The sequence below is a fragment of the Diabrotica virgifera genome, chromosome 5 (assembly GCF_917563875.1).
Source record: "Diabrotica virgifera virgifera chromosome 5, PGI_DIABVI_V3a".
Lineage (NCBI taxonomy): Eukaryota > Metazoa > Arthropoda > Insecta > Coleoptera > Chrysomelidae > Diabrotica > Diabrotica virgifera.
Genome location: NC_065447.1, coordinates 125,668,352 through 125,687,502, shown reverse-complemented (window position 1 = coordinate 125,687,502; position 19,151 = coordinate 125,668,352). Strand labels below are relative to the sequence as shown.

Here is a 19,151-nt window from a genome sequence, read left to right as displayed (position 1 = left end):
ATTTTTGTTTGGGTTTGAAAGGACGGGATTGTTTTTTTTTTTTCCTTTTTTTATGGAGTACATATATTGTCCGCCGTGATATTTTTAAAACAGCAGCAACTCTCTTAAACAAGAATTATTTAATAGTAACTGATTAACAAACATGCATTTGATATTTTACCTCTTGAACAGATTTAAGAGGCTCTAAAGGTCCTCCATTCCTTCTTTCTAACTCAAAATATTCATATTGATTCAACAAAAGTTGCTGCGCTTGGGAATTTAAGCCCGAACAGTCTTCTTCTTTTTTTTTTCTCAAAATATCATTTTTAGCGGTTTACTGGCGGAATTACTATTTTAGTACAATTTTTCGATTATCCAATACTTTCTAGGTAGATAATATACTCTTTATTCGTACCGATAAAATCATTGGTTTTCGAGATATTTCAAGTTAAAAATGAAGGGACACAATACATAAATCAAAACAGGTGCCGTTTCATTTTCAACTTCAAATATGTATCTCGAAAACTATCAACTGTAACTTTACGAATGAAGAATGTATTATGTACATAGAAAGTATTGGAGAATCGAAATATTGCGTTAAAATAGCAATTTCGCCAGTGGCGTACAATTTGGGAAGGGTTAACCATTCATTGTCCCCTGTCGTACGCCTCTGGTAGTAGCAAAAAAACGTTTATTTATCATAATTTAGTAGGATGTACAGTACATACATTTTATGCCAAGTATGACAAGGATATGTTAAATAATTTTAAAGCACTGGGTAAAAATATTTATTAAAATTTTTAAATAAAACCCCCTGTAACTCAGTAACAAGCCACATTTTATTAAGTGATTTGGGTTCAATCTTAATATTTTGAGGTCTAGAATCTACAACTCAGATTGGACATTCTTAAAAAATCACCCTGTTTAGTATAATCTTGTTTTTTTTTTCATGAAAATTTAATTTTATACAGCAGGTTTACTTATCTTATATGGTATAAGATATTGATAAAAGGTACACATGGTATTGTTTGTGTATTTTTATTCCTTTTTGTCCTCATATTTGCAAATACAACATAAATGATAGTGAGCCACGGAAATAAGTCCTGAGATAAACAAAGTTATGGGTAAGTTCATCAATTTCGAAATTGTATTTTCAAAATTTTGTTTTCCTTACCTTACCAATATATTATATCGCACATCCCGCTCAAAAGTGTATTTACTCAAAAAATTTCATTGAGTCTAAAAATTGACAAAGCATCTGTACAGATATTTGAAAATGCCTTTTTTGCTTTTTTGGCTTCGTTTCCAGGGTTATTACATTTAAATGCATTTTAAACTATACAAGTAACAAAATGTGTTACTTATTATTTAATAATAAGAACTTTACTCATGATTTTTGTTTTAAAGAGATTCATGGTCTCGTCCTAGACCAAGGGAATATAGAAGCAGTGTTCGTGATAGAGGATATTCGCCCAATATGGAGCCAGCTCCCAAAAGAATTCGTCATGATTATTACGGAGGAGGCGGCGGAGATGGTTATTATAACCATTATGGGGTTAATACTTACCATCAGCCAGCCTACAGGTGTGTAGAAAATTGTTTGATTAAATTATTTTTTATAAATTCAACATTTTTACCAGATCCATTGAAATTAGATGAAATATTTGATGAAAAATTAAGTACATACCTATTATGTCAATAGGATTAATACTAAAACATACTAGAAATAGTTCTCCAGAAATTTATTTCGATGTACGAAATGAACATGGATAAAATCTCACCGTTTTGAATTACATGTTTCCCAGATTATTTGTCATTTCTGATGTTACTTTTTATCATTTTCAAGAGATTTCCCATTTTTTTTTAGTTTTGTTGCTTCTTTTAGTTCCTCGTATGTAATCAGTTTTTGTCTACTTTCCATTTCATCGTTTAACTTACAATTTATACTTTCCTGATTATTTTTCGCAGTATCGAGCAGACTTTAAAAAATGATCTTTCCTTAGTCTTGCCATTATTTCTACTTCGTTAGTGAGAATCATTCCTTCTGTATTTTAAATTGATATTTTTTTAACATCCCATTTACAGTGAAACCTGCCATATCCGGATCAATGTGGCGACACACCGATCCGGATATGAAAAAATCCGGATATCAAGACCACTACTTCTTGTATAGTCTCTGAAACGTTTTCTCCTTCATACATTCCAGTAATCAACGCCGTCAATAACTTTCGTCGATAGACACGTTTTATAGATTCTATAATTCATTATTTCGCCATTTTTTAGTTCTTCTTTTAGTGCGTTGTCCAACAGCAGGACTGCCTTTCTCGGTAGATTTCGGTAGATCCAGAAGGCGCAGAACCGTCCGAATATGGGGAGGTCCGGATATGACAGGTCCGGATATGGCAGGTTGAACTGTATTTACAATCTGTAATAATGATTACAATAAGTAAATTGGTTAATTAAATTACAAAAGACTTGCAGGAGACTGTCCAGTGACAATTACCTATGAAATCATAATTTTAGTAACAAAATTCTTTGTGACTCTAATAAATGTGTATCATACATTAAAATATTTTTGAAAATTTAAAATCTTGTTGGTAGATCGCTTGGAGTGTGGCGCTTTAGCCTTCTGTTTGCCTGGGGTCTCATAAGGTTCTTCGCTAGCCTGTTGGGGTGGTTTTGTAGTCGTATATCGTATTTTTGGGAGTAACTGGCAATTTCTTCTTTGACAGTCTGCATTTGAAGATCACGATTAATGTATTCATTGGGCATGTACCACGGTGCATTTGTGATAATGCGGAAGGTCTTCGATTGGAATCTCTCCAGGATGTCGATATTGGATCTCGACGCAGATCCCCATAGTTGGATACCATAGCTCCATATTGGCTTAATCACTGACTTGTATACTAAAATTTTATTGTACAAACTCAGTTGTGACCTTTTTCCTACCAGCCAGTACATTTTATTGAGTTTCAGACCCAACTGTTTCCTTTTCGTGAATATGTGTTTCTTCCACGTTAATCTGCTGTCCAAGTGCATACCTAGGTATTTTACATCATCCCTTTATTGCAGTACTTTATTATTTAATGAGACGGTTAATGAACGTTATATGTACTGGCTAGCTTTCGTTTACTTTAATTCGCCATGTTTGTAACCAGATCTTTATTTTATCGAGATTTGTCTGGAGCAGTTGCGAGGCGATGTACGGGTTTGAGTGAGCTACAATTATTGCTGTGTCATCTGCATATGTGACTGTGATGATGTTTGACTTGTAGAAAGATCTGCTGTGTAGAGTAGGTAGAGAACTGGTTCAAGGACACTACCCTGAGGTACTCCAGCTTTGATTGGGTATAAGTTAGTGTACTGATCTTTTACTTTTACAGGGAAATGGCGGTCGGAGAGATAGGACTTGAGGATTAGAAAGTAGTTGAGAGGAAGGACTTTTCTTATTTTTCATACAGAACAAGTAAAAACTTCGTTTGTATAATGGTATGGAAAGTTTATTGAAAAACTATTAAAAAGTCATCCAAAAGGATTCGCAAAACGTTTTCAATCTAGATCAGATCATCTTCAGTGCGTTCTGCTTAGTACATGAAACTAGCAACCTTGTTGAATAGGTGACATCGAGAAATATGATTTACATTTTTAATAGATGATGTTAGTGGCGACTCTAAGTCAATGTTAAGCGATATCAATAAACTTTTTATACCATTATACAAACGAAGTTTTTACTTGTTCTGTATGACTTTTAATTATTGTATACAGCCAGCTACTGGGACTTTCCCATTGATTTTTTTTCTTTTTGTATACCAGGCCAGTGTGCCAGACTTTATCAAAAGCCTGCGAGACATCCAAAAAGGCTGCAGAACAGTATTTCTTCTCTTCTAAGGCTTTGTTTATGGAATTGAAGAATCGGTGAATTTGCTCAGTGGTAGCATGTTGTTGTCTAAATCCAAACTGGTAGTTGGGTATTAGCTGCTGTTCCACGAGGATTGCCTGGAATCTCTTTCAAAAAACCTTTGACGTCACTGAAAGTAGACTGATAGGTCTAGAGGACTTAACTTCTTCTAAAGGCTTGCCTGGTTTGGGTATTAAGATGATTTGTGCCACTTTCCACAAAAGGGGATAGTAACCAGTTCTTAAAATTGCGTTAAAAATCTGTGTCAAATATTACACTCCTTTCTTGGGAAGTTCTTTTAGAATTCTTGCAGTGATTAAGTCGAACCCTGGAGACTTTTTCGGATTCAGATCTGTTTGGATTTTGTTGAAAACTTGTTTGGCTGTGAATTTCTCCAATGGTGCTTCTAGTTGGTATGAATATTCTAAATACAATTGAATATTATCTTCTGTATCAGGGTTGTTGTTTTGAGCATGTGGTTGAAACACTTCCTTCGAGTATTTGGCAAAGACTGTGGCTTTTTCGTTGTTACTTTTAGCTCATCGTCCGTTACTAGCCCGGATAGGCGGATTAGAGAGTTGTGGTCGGTTAATCCTTCGTGTTGCCTTCCATAGCGAGTATTCGGAGGTTTCCGTGGCAGATAGATTTTGAAGATATCGTTTTATGTCGTTGTTTTTATTGTTGTTTAACAAAGTTTTTAGTCGTGCTGTAGCTTCTTCTTCTTCTTCTTCTTCCTCTTTATAAGCAATTCTGCTTGTTCATTGGCGGATTGATACCTCTATGGTAGGTTGTCACTCCATCTTTTGCGCGGTCGGCCGATACTTCTTCTACCGATTGGTGATTAATCTCGTGCTATTTTGACCACACGTGTCTTCCCCATTCTGGTTATGTGGTTGTTCCATTCTTTTTTTCTATTTAGTGTCCATTCGTTTATACACTGTACGTTACATTGTCTTCTAATATCTTCTCTCCTCTTTCGATCTCTCACTGTATTTCCTGTAATTCTTCTCAGTACTCTCATCTCTGCCGTTTCCGGTAGTCTTTGTGTTGTGGCTGTATCGGGTCTTGTTTCTGATGCATATATCCATTATTGGTCTTAGACTGGCTTTATAAATTCTTGACTTCATCTGAGTGTTGATATGTCTGTTTCGCCATATAGTGTTATTAAGGCATCCAGCCAAACTATTTGCTTTTTGTACTTGATTTCTCACTTCTTTGTGTAGGTCTCCGTAACTTGACAATGTAATTAAAAGCTATTTTACTTCCGTTACTTGTTCAATACTGATACTATCAATTTCTATTTTGCATCTGATTGGTTCTTTACTGATTACTATTGTTTTGGTTTTCTGAGATGAAATTGTCATATTGAATTCTTTTGCTCTTATGTTAAATATGTGGACTAATCTTTGCAGACTATCTTCATCTTGGGCTATCAATATTGCGTCGTCTGCGTAGCAGAGTATTTTTACTTTTTTGTTTCCCATTCTATATCCTCTTCCTTTGTTGACGTTTTTGATGATTTCATCCATGATTAAATTGAAAAGCATAGGACTCAATGAGTCTCCATGTCTTATTCCGCTGCGTATATCTATAGGTTCTGTAAGTTGTCCATCTATTCTGACTTCCATTTTGTTGTTTTGGTAGGTGTTCTCAATAGTTTTTATGATATCTAGAGGAACTTCTCTGTTATACAGAAGATGGATTACATCTTTGAGTCTTACTCTGTCAAATGCTTTCCTTAAGTCAATCAGACATAGAAATGCTGGTCTATTATACTCTAGTGATTTCTCAGTAATTTGCTTTATGACGAATATTGCATCTGTACACGATCTTCCAGTACGAAAACCCTGTTGTTTATCTGCTAAACTTATCCTCTGATTCATTACGTCTTTTAAGATTTTAGTTGTAAGTTTTAGGGTAGTATTTAACAAGTTGATACCTCTGTAGTTTTCTGGCTGCTTTTTATCTCCTTTTTTGAATAGTAGAATTAGTTCGCTCGTTCTCCATTCTTCCGGTATTTTATTGTGTTTTATGATTTTGTTAATTAATGTTGTTAATTGTTCTGTCATTGCTGCTCCACAATATTTCAGTAATTCGTTTGGTATTCCATCCTTACCTGCAGCTTTTCTGTTCTTCAGCTTTTCGAGTGTTTTTCGTACTTCATGTGCACTTATATTAACATCTTTATTTGTGGTAATTTCTGTTGTTTCCGGTTCTAGCATCATTTGTTCTTCCTCTGCATAGAGCTTTTTTAGATAGTCAATCCATGTATCCTTTTCTATGTGTTTTGGTTCTATTAGTTCCTTTATCTCCGTTCTTTGACCTCTTTGGTCGTGCTGTAGCTTGGTTTAATCTATTTTTATCCTGGGGTACGCGGGTTCTTTGCCATATTTTCCTTAGTCTTCATTTTTCTGCGATTTTTTCTTTTGTTTCGGTAGGTCTTTGTGTATGATTGCTTTTGGTTGTGTAGGTGTTGACTGCCAGCCAGCTTCCTGAATTATCATATTAAATTAATCTACTGCTTCGTCAATTTCGTCATCAGATTTTAGTGGGATATTTAGATCCAGTGTCTCATCAAGAATAGCCCGGAATTTAATCCAATTGGTATATTTATTATTTAGATATGGCGGAGGTTCTGTTTCGAGGATATTCGTGGATATCATGACCAAAACAGGAGAGTGGTCAGATGAAAGATCGAAACAAGATTGTGGGATTTAACTGGTATTCCTTTGGTCACACAGAAATCGACCAAATGTGGAATTGTGTTTGTGTCTGTGGGCCAATATGTGGGTTCGCCAGTAGATATGTATTTAAGGTTGTTGGTTTCCATTGCCATATATAATTGCCTACCTTTCGGGGTTATTAGCCTGGATCCCCAGTGAGTGTGTTTTGCGTTATAATATCCTCCTGCTAGAAACCTGTAAAAACCTGAAAGCGGCTTTAAAACAGTCTAAGAATGGTAAAGCCACAGGTCCGGACGAAATACCCGTCGAACTTATTAAGGTGATTAGTGAAGTAAGCACGAAGGAGTTAACTGAATTGTTCAACGCCATATACGATTCAGATAATATCCCAGAGGAATGGCTATTGTCAACGTTTGTAACAATACCAAAAAAACGATCTGCGAAAACGTGCGAAGATTTCCGGACTATCAGCCTTATGAGTCATGCACTTAAGATTTTTCTTAAAATCATACATGCCAGAATTTACAAGAAATGCGAGGAAAATGTCGGTGAAATGCAATTTGGATTCCGCGATTCCATGGGTACACGTGAGGTACTTTTCACCTTAAAAGTTCTACTTCAGAGATGCCGCGATGTTAGTTGTGATGTCTATGCTTGTTCTATTGACTACGCCAAGGCATTTGACCGTTGCCAGCACCAGAAGATGGTCACCGCCCTACAAAGAATAGGATTAGATGAGAAGGACATTCGGGTCATCATGAATTTATACTGGAACCAGCGTGCTCAAGTCAAGGTCGAAGACCAGTTGACCGACCAAGTGAAGATCATGCGAGGAGTAAGGCAGGGCTGTGTGCTCTCGCCGACTCTTTTCAATATATACTCCGATGAAATTTTTACTGAAGCCCTCACAAACCTAGAGATGGGAATCCGAGTGAACGGTGAATACATCAATAATATCCGCTACGCCGATGACACTGTATTACTAGCAACCAGCCTAAATGATCTACAGGCCTTATTAGACCGTGTGAGAACTGTGAGCGTAACATACGGACTGAACCTTAATATTAAGAAAACTAAATTCATGGTTGTCAGCCGTGTAAATTTAGATCCCGGGGCACTAATGGCAGATAGCGAAGAGATCCAGAGAGTCGACAGATTCACTTACCTCGGAACTACCCCCAACTCACAATGGGACCACGCTCAAGAGATTAGATCCAGAATTGAAATGGCACGGTCTACATTTATCAAGCTGACATCCTTGCATCCTTGCTGTGCTGCGGTGATCTCAGTTTGGGAACAAAGATGCGGATAGTGAGGTGCTACGTTCTTCCGGTGCTACTGTATGGAGTTGAAGCCTGGACACTGACGCAAGCCACTGAAAAGCGGATTGAAGCCTTCGAGATGTGGATCTACAGGATGATACTAAAAATATCTTATGTGGACCATGTCACCAACATTGAGGTCCTACAGCGCATGACAAAAGGAAAAGAAGTGCTTAATTTAGTAAAACAACGTAAGCTTGAGTACCTTGGCCACGTGATGCGGAACGAAGAAAAATATCGAGTTCTTCAACTCGTCATGCAGGGCAAAGTATTTGGCAGGAGAGGACCGGGACGCCGTCGTATCTCGTGGTTGAAAAACCTCCGACAATGGTTTGGGATAACCTCCGCGGAGCTGTTTCGCAGAGCAGTCAACAAAACAATGATAGCCTTGATGATCGCCAACATCCGGACCGGATAAGGCACTGAAGAAGAAGAAGATGAAACCTGTTTCCAAGTGTGTTGAATAATTCTTGGTATTGATTTTTAGCTATGGTATGTCGTGGTGGGCCGTATATTGCAGTTACTGTTAAGGTGCCGTTCCAGTCTTCTATGCTAATACTTGTTGCTTATATATCTTCTTCTTAAGGTGCCTATCCGTTCCGGATGTTGGCGACCAGCATGGCTATCCTAACTTTGCTTGCTGCTATTCTGAATAGTCCGGTTGTCGATGTATTAAACCACTTTCTCAGGTTTTGAAGCCAAGATATTCTTCTTCTCCCTGGTCCTCTCTTTCCAAATACCTTGCCTTGAAGAATGAGTTGCAACAAGCCATATCTCTGTTCATTCCTCATAACATGGCCAAGATATTCTAGTTTGCGCTCTTTGATTATGTTAATAATCTCGCATTCCTTGCCTATTCTACGTAGAACCTCAATATTAGTCACACGATCCACCCACGAAATTCTCAAAATGCGCCTGTAACACCACATCTCAAATGCCTCGAGTTTTCTCAAAGAAGCCTCGGAAAGTGTCCAGGCCTCTACTCCGTATAATAACGTAAAAAAAACATAGCATCTGATGATAGAGATTTTGGTAGCAAGAGGTAAATCGTGGCTTCTGAAAAGAGACTTCATCATTATGAACGCTGATCTCGCTTTTCCTATGCGTTGTTTTATTTCACTTGAGTGGTCCCACTGGCTGTTTATGTTGGTACCAAGGTATGCGTAGCTGTCGACCCTGTCAATTAGTTGTTGGTTAACCAAAAGCTGTGTATTTAATATTTCAATATTTCGCGCTTACTGACTACCATATACTTTGTTTTTTTCGTATTGAGATCAAGTCCGTATTCTCTACTTATATCTGATATGCGCGACATTATTCTTTGCAAACCATCTAGACTGTCTACAAAAACTACAGCGTCGTCGGCATATCTAATGTTGTTCAGACGCACTCCGTTGACTAATACGCCTTCCTGTAGTTCTCCCAGCGCTTGCTCGAAGATACATTCAGAGTATATATTAAACAGCACCGGGGACAGGATGCATCCTTGCCTCACTCCTCTATCTATGGAGACTGCCTCTGTTAATTGGTCTTCCACTTTAATATTGGCAGTTTGGTTGTAATACAAATTATATATGATTCTCAAGTCTCTATCATCTACTCCCGCTTCTTTCAAGATGTTTATGAGTTTATCATGTTTTACTCTATCAAACGCCTTTTTGTAGTCGATAAAACAAATATACACTTCACAGTCAACATCCCTGCATCTTTGCATAAGCACTTGGACAGCGAATAGAGCCTCTCGGGTGCCTAAGACATCGCGGAATCCAAACTGCGTCCATGATATCTGTTGTTCGCATTTTTTATATATTCTGCCATGTATCACCTTCAGAAACGTTTTGAGTAAGTGGCTCATTAGGCTAATTGTTCTGTAGTCTTCACATGTTTTGGCATTTACTTTTTTGGGTAAAGTTACGAAGGTCGACTTTAACCAGCTTTGGGGTATTTTTCCAGTTACGTATATTTTGTTGAATACGGTTGTTATCCATTTTATTCCTTGTTCATCCATAAGTTTTAGGAATTCTACATAAAACTGGTCAGGCCCTACAGCTTTACCATCTTTAGTTGTTTTAATAGCTGACGTGACTTCTTCAATGGTAATCGGGGGTCCTGTTTGGCATTCAATGTCTTCAATGGTATTCTGCCTTTCATCTGCAAAAGTTACTTCCACATATTTCTTCCACGTGTCTAGTTTTTCTTCCACACTTAACAGTGGTTTGCCTTGGTTATCTGCCAAACACCCAACTCTTCTAGGTTTGTATAAGCCTGCAGCTTCTTTAACTTTTTTGTGCATATTGAATGAATCGTGTTTATGTTGCAATTGCTGGATTTCCGCACACTGTTCTCTTAGTCGTGTATCCTTAGCTATTCTAATTGCTTTTTTGATATCTTTATCTATTCTTTTGTATAATGACATGTCCTGATCTTTGGACTTTCGCCTCTCTTCCATCATATCTAAAATCTCGTTTGTCATCCACGATTTCTTCTTTATTTTTGGTGGTTTGAGGAATTTCTCACGTATGTCTTGTGAAACTGTATGCAACTTTTCTATCTCCTGGTCCATTACATCCGATTGAATAACGGTATTCAAGTTGTTCTGTATATACCGTTTTACACTCTGTTCTGTGTTTTGGTCTTTTAATAGCCTTATGTCGAATTTTGGATTGACACTACGTCTAACCTTCTTTAGCCTGAGCTTAATTTTGCCAATCAGTGGGTTATGGTCTGACTTGATATCAGCTCCTGGGTATGTCTTGACTGATGTTATGCTGTTACGGAATCTTTTATTAATCATGATGTAATCTATTTGATTTCTCACTATGCGGCCTGGAGTGTCTTGAGGTGATTTCCATGTATATAATCTTCTGTAAGGGAGTTTGAAGTAAGTGTTAGTAATCACAAACTCTTCTTCTGCCACAAATTCACCCAGTCGGTCTCCTCGCTCATTTCTTTCTCCAAGTCCAAATTGCCCTATGAATTCTCCCGATTGTCCCCTACCAATCTTAGCATTTAGATCACCCATAATCAAAGTTAAATCCTTTTTGGGGAGGCATTTTAAGGTGTTGGATAGTTCATTATAAAATGCTTCAATTATCTCGTCCGGTTTGTCAGCTGTAGGGGCATATACCTGGATAATGTTAGTTGTAATTGGGTAGGTATTAAGTTGAAGGAGGAGTATTCTTTCCGATATAGGTACAAAATTTTTAACATGTCTGGCAGTTTCTTGATTTAAGATTATACCTACCCCATTTTCGTGTCTTCCATTAGGGTTACCTGAATAATATATGTGATGATCATTAATTTTACATTGCCCAGAGTTCGTCCATCTCATTTCACTTATTCCCATTATGTCTACTGATAGTCTATCCATCTCCTTGATTGCATTATGAGTCTTACCTGCCTCGTATAATGTTTTAACGTTCCATGTGCAGATCGTGAGGTTTATCTTTACACTATATTGGCAAGGATTTCTTCTGCTGGCGACCGAGAAGGCCTTGCCGTCTTGTGATTGTCCTTCTCTGCCGGATCTTGGTATCCGAGTTCCATGATCAGTAATATCGTTTCTATGATTTGTCGTAGTCATGCTAATTGTACTAGGGGTACTCTCCGAGTCTTTAATGCAGTGGTTCCCCGTTGCCTTCTGCATCTTTATGCCGTTGACCGTTACGTTGTTATTAGGTTCATCCGCCTTCGAGACCGATTTATCAATCTCAGGACAAAAAGGTGCCCTTCCACTTATCAGCTCATCCGCCCGAAGCCGTTGGCCAGTAAGTGGGGGGATTGCTTATACCGGCAATCGCTCGGACGTCAGAGCCTCGTTTGTTATCTGGCAGGATGCACCGAAAGGTCAGTATCAAGACCATTACACGGGCAGGTGAGGTTGACATTTGGATAGGAGAGGCTATACGTTGCGCATCACTATCCCTTACATCCCTGCTTATATATAGTCTCTTTTAAACTTATTTAATTCGTGGTGTTTTATCGATGACTTAATTATGATTGCAGTTCCTCCATGCGCAGTGCCATCTGGATGTTTGGTGTTATATATTACATAGTTGGGTATTTTCAGATAGCTTCTATTTGTAAAGTGTGTTTCAGATATTAACATTATGTCGATGTTGTGTATTAATATAAAGGCTTTAACCTCTTGAGCATTGATTTGTGAGCCCGTTAGCATTCCAAATAGCTATACTTAAGAATTTGATTATTTTATTAATTTAGTGACGACGATGATGAGAAGATTTTACAGTGTACCCATTTGTTCCTTCAGGACTTTTAACATATTCGTTAGTTCAGCCATGTCATTTGAGGCGGGAGTATTTGTAGTAGTTACTTCTGTTTGATTTGTATTACTATTCGTAATTTGTTGTGAGTTATTAACGATTTGGGCCTAGGTAACTCCTGCTTGGACATGCTGTGCCTGATTAATTGGCATGCTAGACTTGGGTCTAATCGTTGGGAATTTTTTTGTTTGTAGCTTCTTGTATAATACCTTGCAACCTTGTAGTTTGCTGGGTGGTCTCCCTCGCAGAGTACACACTTGGCGTTGGCATTTCTTTCTTTTCTAGTGCATTGCTCTGTTGGATGATCTCCAGTGCACTTTACCACAGCCACCTAAAGCTTACAAGCCGTGAACTAAGAAAGGCAACACCGCAACAGCTGTTTAAGCTAGTCCCATTGTTTACATTATTTCAGCACAGCAAAATAATGAGAGTTATCGCGAAACTCTAGTTAAAAGATCCTTTAAATAAAAATACAGGACATGTCTAATAAAAGAGAATTATCTAAAACGTATTTTAAGGAATCTTTTATTTTGACAAATGACAAATATGTATGTTTAATTATAAAAATAACCTAGAAGATTCTATGTTGTGTTGTTGTTGTGACCTATAAATTTAATAAAATCCTTGTTAAAAATTAAAATAAGATCAGTGAAAGGAATAACACGTTAAATTTAAAAATACCATAATCAATAATACTCATCTTACAACATGGCAGTGCAATTAGAAATAGCTATTTTAGAAGTTGTTAAATACGTTTGCATGTTATAAGTATACAAAATGAGGAATTTATGGATATTGCATTATTAGGGGAGTGGATATTCAGTCATAAACTAACCAATGACACCATGGCAGAATCCTCAGACATCAGTTGAAGTGCTGTATAATTAATCACAAATTGCTTTAAGAATTGTTAGTGAAAGAACATTTCCTATTTTGACATGTGGAATGAGATGAAAGATACCTTTTGTTCAAAGAATAATAACAGCTAGTTCATATTTACATAATATTGCAGTAGATAGATAATATAAGAAAATAAAATAAGAATAAAAACATTTATTGTCCTAATAATATCTTTTATAACGCATTCACAAGATATTTCATTTCTTCACCGATGTTCCGCTGTTGCACCATCTTATTTGAACTGCTTTTGTTGTGGATCCCTGAGTCTTCATGCCTTGGTCATCTGGACCTCTTCTTCTGCTGCAGTAGTTAATAGAGAAAACCTTGAAATACTAGCAAATGAAGATGCTGTTGATATTGATATAGAACAAACGTAGCAGTACATTTTCAAGCAGGAGCAAATCTAGTACCATAAAATTTTGTGTGTGTTTGTTTTAAAATATAATTCGCCATTTAAATCAAGAGTAAATGGTTACATTCTTTTTCACAAACTAAGAATTTGAAACATGCGAGTGTTAGAACGCACAATGACATTCCAATGGTGGCTCAAGAAGCCCATGGTAACTTTCACATTACACCAAACGTTCCAACCACCGTGTAATAAGAAAGGTACCACGGGATTGATTTCTTGAGCCACTACTGTAATGTCATTGGGAATTCTAACCCTTGCACGTTTCAATTTCTTAGTGTGTGAAATGAGCGGTTATGTTGATAATTTTATTTTACTGCACTGCAGTTTACTAATTTATAAATAAAAAATACATTATATTGGTGTCTCATTTTATTATTCTCAGTGTGTTAATAAATTTATAAACACATACATTGTATTGATGTTTTAAATGACAAAAATAATAATAGGATAAACAAATGCTGATGGGATGAAAACGAAAGTGTAATACTTTTGATTAAAAACTTTTCATTATTTACAAATAATATTTAAATTCCTTTTTATAAACTTTTTGTAATAACTCAAGCTTCAATAAAATGTTCTCTTTTTAATGGAATGGGTCCGCCGAATAACGTTGTAAGCGTCACATTGTTCGTTTTTGAGAATTTGAAGAAAAAGTTTTAAAATTGGGACAATGGTGAGTTCATACATTTTAAGGGTGAGTAATACAGTTTGTAATTTGTATTCAGAAACTTTATTATTAACTCATTTCTTAAAAACGAGTGATGTGGCGCTTACAATGTTATTCTGCAAAACCATTAAATTGGTTTGGGTCAAAACATTAATAATCTATATGAGAATAAACTTTGACTTATGGGTAAATAAAACAACATACAACTTGGATCAAATATCCAAAGATGTAATAAATACAAGTGAAGTTATACGTCTTTCTTCACATAATTTGACAAATTTGTCACATATTTGACACGTTACATGAAAATAGAGGGATCTTTTAATAAAAGATCTTTGTTCTGTATTTTCCTTAAGCAAACAAGCAAGCAATTTGATTTAACCCAGCCTGAGGAATGTGTTCACCCCTTAAAATGACAATCAGGTGTAACAATTCATTAAGCGAGGTGTATTATTTTGTGCATAAAAAGAGGAATCACTTCAAAGTGCTCCAGATCATAGATCATGTATAGTTTTTTGTAGGATGTCATGAAAAAGATTCTATAAATGGGCCTACACAGTGTACTGTAACTGGCAGTTTATTAAATTCTAGTAACTCTCTAGTGAATATTAGATAATTAGTATGGTTTAAGAAATTTTGTTTAAAGTTTATAATAAAAAATTAAAAGGAAAGTGAATTAATTCTACCTGTACCAATGAATTAATTAACACGTATTAGCATCCACTTGGGGTTTGTAGTTACTAAAAACATGGGCGACAAGGGCATTGAACTGCTAACAAAAGTGTGTAATAGGGCATGGAGTGAGAGCCAAATACCAAAAGATTGGGAAGTGGGAGTTATTCTACCCATTTTCAAAAAAGGTGACAGACGCGAATGTAGCAACTACAGAGGAATAACACTACTGAGCATCCCATCCAAAGTATATGAAACAATACTAGAAAAACGTCTTTTACAAGAAGTTGATTCTAAAATGGAACAATCAACAAGAAGTTGATTCTAAAATGGAACAATCACAGAGTGGATTTAGACAAGGCAGAAGCATCCAAGATCACATTTTTACTATCAAGAAATTAATACAAAATGCACGGAACTCAAGCACCGAGTTATACCAAGCCTTTATAGACTTAGAAAAGGCATTTGATAGTACTCCACGGAAGGTGATTGACATATGTTTAAAAAAGAAAGGTGTGAAAATCAAACTCAGGCAAGCCATTATGAGTATGTATAGACATACAAGGAGCAGAATCCGAACCGATAATATGGAATCCGAAGAGTTCATAGTAAATGAAGGTCTACGTCAAGGAGGAGTCCTAGGCCCCATACTGTTTAACATTGTCTTGGATGACATAATTAAAGAAACTAGAGCAGAAACAGTAAAGTTATATGCCGGACATAGAAATTTAGAAGCAGTGTGGATCTCAGAGTGTGCATACGCAGACGATCTAGTGATATTTGGGAAAAATGAAGAAGCACTCAATCGAAATTTACAAGTATGGAACGCTGCACTAATTAAACGAAATCTGAGAATCAATAATGAGAAGACGAAAGTAATGGTATGTGGAAAAAGTAGAAAACAAACGAAGATAACAATTAACGAAAATACACTTGAACAAGTCGATACTTACAAATACTTGGGAGTACAAATAGAGAGCAGAGGAACTGAAGAAACTGAAATAAGTTCCAGAATAGAAAGTGCTGCTCGGATGTACCACGCAATCAAAAGTACGTTTCTGTCAAAAAAAGAAGTATCCCAAAAAGCCAAAGTGTCTATATACAAGACGGTGTTTGTGCCGATTTTAACTTTTGGTAGTGAAAGTTGGACGCTTACTGATAAGTTAAAATCGAAAATACAGAGCATAGAAATGAAATTTCTTAGAAGAATAATGGGTATAACCAGGTTAGACAGGGTTAGAAATGAGGCAGTCAGAGAACATCTTAAGGTCCAACCAATTATTAAAAAAATTGAAGAGGCCCAATTGAGATGGTATGGACACATGGTTAGAATGAACCAAGAAAGACCAGTTAAAAAAGGATGGGAAGCCAGAAGACAAACCAAGAGACCAAGGGGCAGGCCAATGAAGACATGGGATGATAATGTAACCTCAATCCTAGAAACACGAGGAATCAGCAAAGAACAAGCAAGAAACCAAGCAAAGAATAAGAAGCAATGGAGAAAAATTGTGCATGCAACTAACTGAAGACATTAAACCCGACACCTTAGGGTAAATGGGTTTAGGATTATATATATATATATATATATGAACCAAAAACCGCCATAAAATGTTCGAATATAACTCTACTGCGGTCGAACGTGTGAGACACGGGATAATGCATTAAGTGGTTATGTTGCTTATCGTTCGGGTCGTCGACCATTGTAGTGTTTCTTCAGAGGGTGTGGGTTGCTGTTACCGCGCATCCCGTCTGTTGGTGCAGACTTGAGTTACCTACATGCGGACAGTGCAGAGTTGAGTTACATATCGTCGTCCTAATCTGTAAACTGCGTAACTCAATAATTTTTTGAAAATGAGTTATCCCTGCCATCTGTTTCAAAAAGTCCCTACTTATCATTTAAAAAGGTAGCACATGCATATTTTTACCAGATGAGTAAATAGCGACCTCTTCGTATACACCGTATCTCCCTTGTCGCCAAATTTAGTACGAAAAATTCGTAACTCCCTAGTTTGTCATCCCACACGACAAGAAAAAGTTGGTGGTTAGTAATATTAAATACTTATTAAACAATATACAAGATGTTAGAAATATGTGTATCTTATTAAATATTTCCGTTTTACCATCCTATATTTTAAAATGGGAGATACGTAGTATTCGCATTAGTCTTTGGAGAGATAGTTTTTGCGTCTCCTGTAAAATTTGGACAAATGGAGTTACGCATTTTACAGATTAGGTCGACGATATGATGAGTAGGAACAGATTATCTTTATTTTTATTATATTCTTGACAAGTCTTCGAATTTCTACCGCTTTACTATTTTTTCTAGAAACGAAGTATGTGGCACATATAGATCAGACAAAAACAAACAGCTGGTGGTCAAATGAAAACGTAAATACAGTATTTAAATAAAAATCAGTTGCAAAATTACGAAGTACTTATATAAAAAACAAAATAGGAAAACGAAAAAAATCAGTTAACGAAGTTTAACAGGAATCTTGGAAATAATTTAGAATTAGAAGAGCGGAATTAGAACGAAACAGTACAGACAACAAAAATTATTCTCCAAAATGCAAAAAATAAGAACCGATAAAAAGGTAGATATAATATCAATTTAGTCAATGTAGTCGTTGTTTGAATTACAAACGAGACAGTCGATATTACCGTTCTGCTTATCTATAGTTAAATATAAATACAAAAAATAAAAATCCAGTTTTTGTGGTAAAACAAATTAAACGATTGTTAATGGGACCCAAAAGACGAAAATGGATTTCGCTTCTCCGGCGATAAACCAGCATATTCTGCAATACGAACCAATGTATTGCGAGACGACAAATCCAAGTTCCAGCCACAGCCAGTGGCGTACGCTCCACAATACCAAATGTGCACTGATTAACAATTACAAGTAATATGCAAATTTCTCAACCTTTACAGCAACCTCTTATATTAACCTACCCTTCACCCCATTAAATCAAACCGAATGGAAACAGTCGAAAACTCAAGCAAAAGGCATCGAACTAGTCCAGACAAAAGAATTGTAAAGTAAACAAAAATAAACGATTACTGGCTGAACTCGCCGACTACCACTTCTAACAAATTCGAGGCACTAAATAGTGAGTCAAAAGATGATGAAATTAATGACAAAGAAAGCACAAGTGAAAAAGAGAAAATAACCAAACCGCCTCCAATATTTATTAAGGGGGTTAAACACATACACCCACTTATCGAATTACTAAACCAAATTGCTAAAAATAATTACGAATTAAAAGTTCTTAGCTACAATCAAGTTAAACTTCAGCCAACATCTGCTGACTACTATAGTACAATAACAAAAGCCCTAGCGGAAAAGAAGACAGAGTTTCATACTTATCAGATAAAAACGAGCGCAGTTTCAGGGTTGTTCTTAAGAACATGCATTACTCGATGGACAAAAATCTTATAAAAAAGGAAATAGAAGAGAAAGGTAACACTGTAAGAAACATTTGGAACATCAAACACCCTAAAACTAAAGATCAGCTATCCATATTTTCCACCGACCTGGAACCTTCTCATAAGAATAGAAATATATATGAGTTCCTATTAAACCATAAAATTAAAATTGAACCATCGTACCAAAAAAGAGAGATACCACAATGCTCTAGATGTCAACGATACGGACATACCAAGTCATACTGCCACCTTAGACCACGATGTGTAAAGTCACAGCCACCTAAAGCTTACAAGCCGTGAAATGAGAAAATTGGCAACGTTGAACGTAGTCCGATGGTAGTCCATATTTACTTTGTTTACATGGGGAGTTTATGCTAATTTTGTTGTTTTTTATTGTATTATGGGCAGGTTACTTGATTAAAAAAGAAAAAGGTATGTACCTCTAATGTATATTGTAATATTTGTGTGATTACTAAATAATAAGATATATGTAGTACAAAATGTTAAATTCAGAACACTGCTTTAGTAACTACAAACCCCAAGTGGATGCTAATACGTGTTAATTAATTCATTGGTACAGGTAGAATTAATTCACTTTCCTTTTAATTTTTTATTATAAACTTTAAACAAAATTTCTTAAACCATACTAATTATCTAATATTCACTAGAGAGTTACTAGAATTTAATAAACTGCCAGTTACAGTACACTGTGTAGGCCCATTTATAGAATCTTTTTCATGACATCCTACAAAAAACTATACATGATCTATGATCTGGAGCACTTTGAAGTGATTCCTCTTTTTATGCACAAAATAATACACCTCGCTTAATGAATTGTTACACCTGATTGTCATTTTAAGGGGTGAACACATTCCTCAGGCTGGGTTAAATCAAATTGCTTGCTTGTT

General features: G+C 36.2%; 1 protein-coding gene across 1 annotated transcript in view; it reads left to right on the top strand.

Annotated features, from left to right (window-relative positions):
- Window positions 1-19,151, top strand: part of LOC114341913 (serrate RNA effector molecule homolog) — a gene marked incomplete in the record, with an annotated part of 379,087 nt that overhangs the window by 61,014 nt on the left and 298,922 nt on the right. The window contains 1 exon segment of the mRNA XM_050652039.1: window positions 1,387-1,563. Within this exon segment, the coding sequence (XP_050507996.1) occupies window positions 1,387-1,563 (177 nt within the window).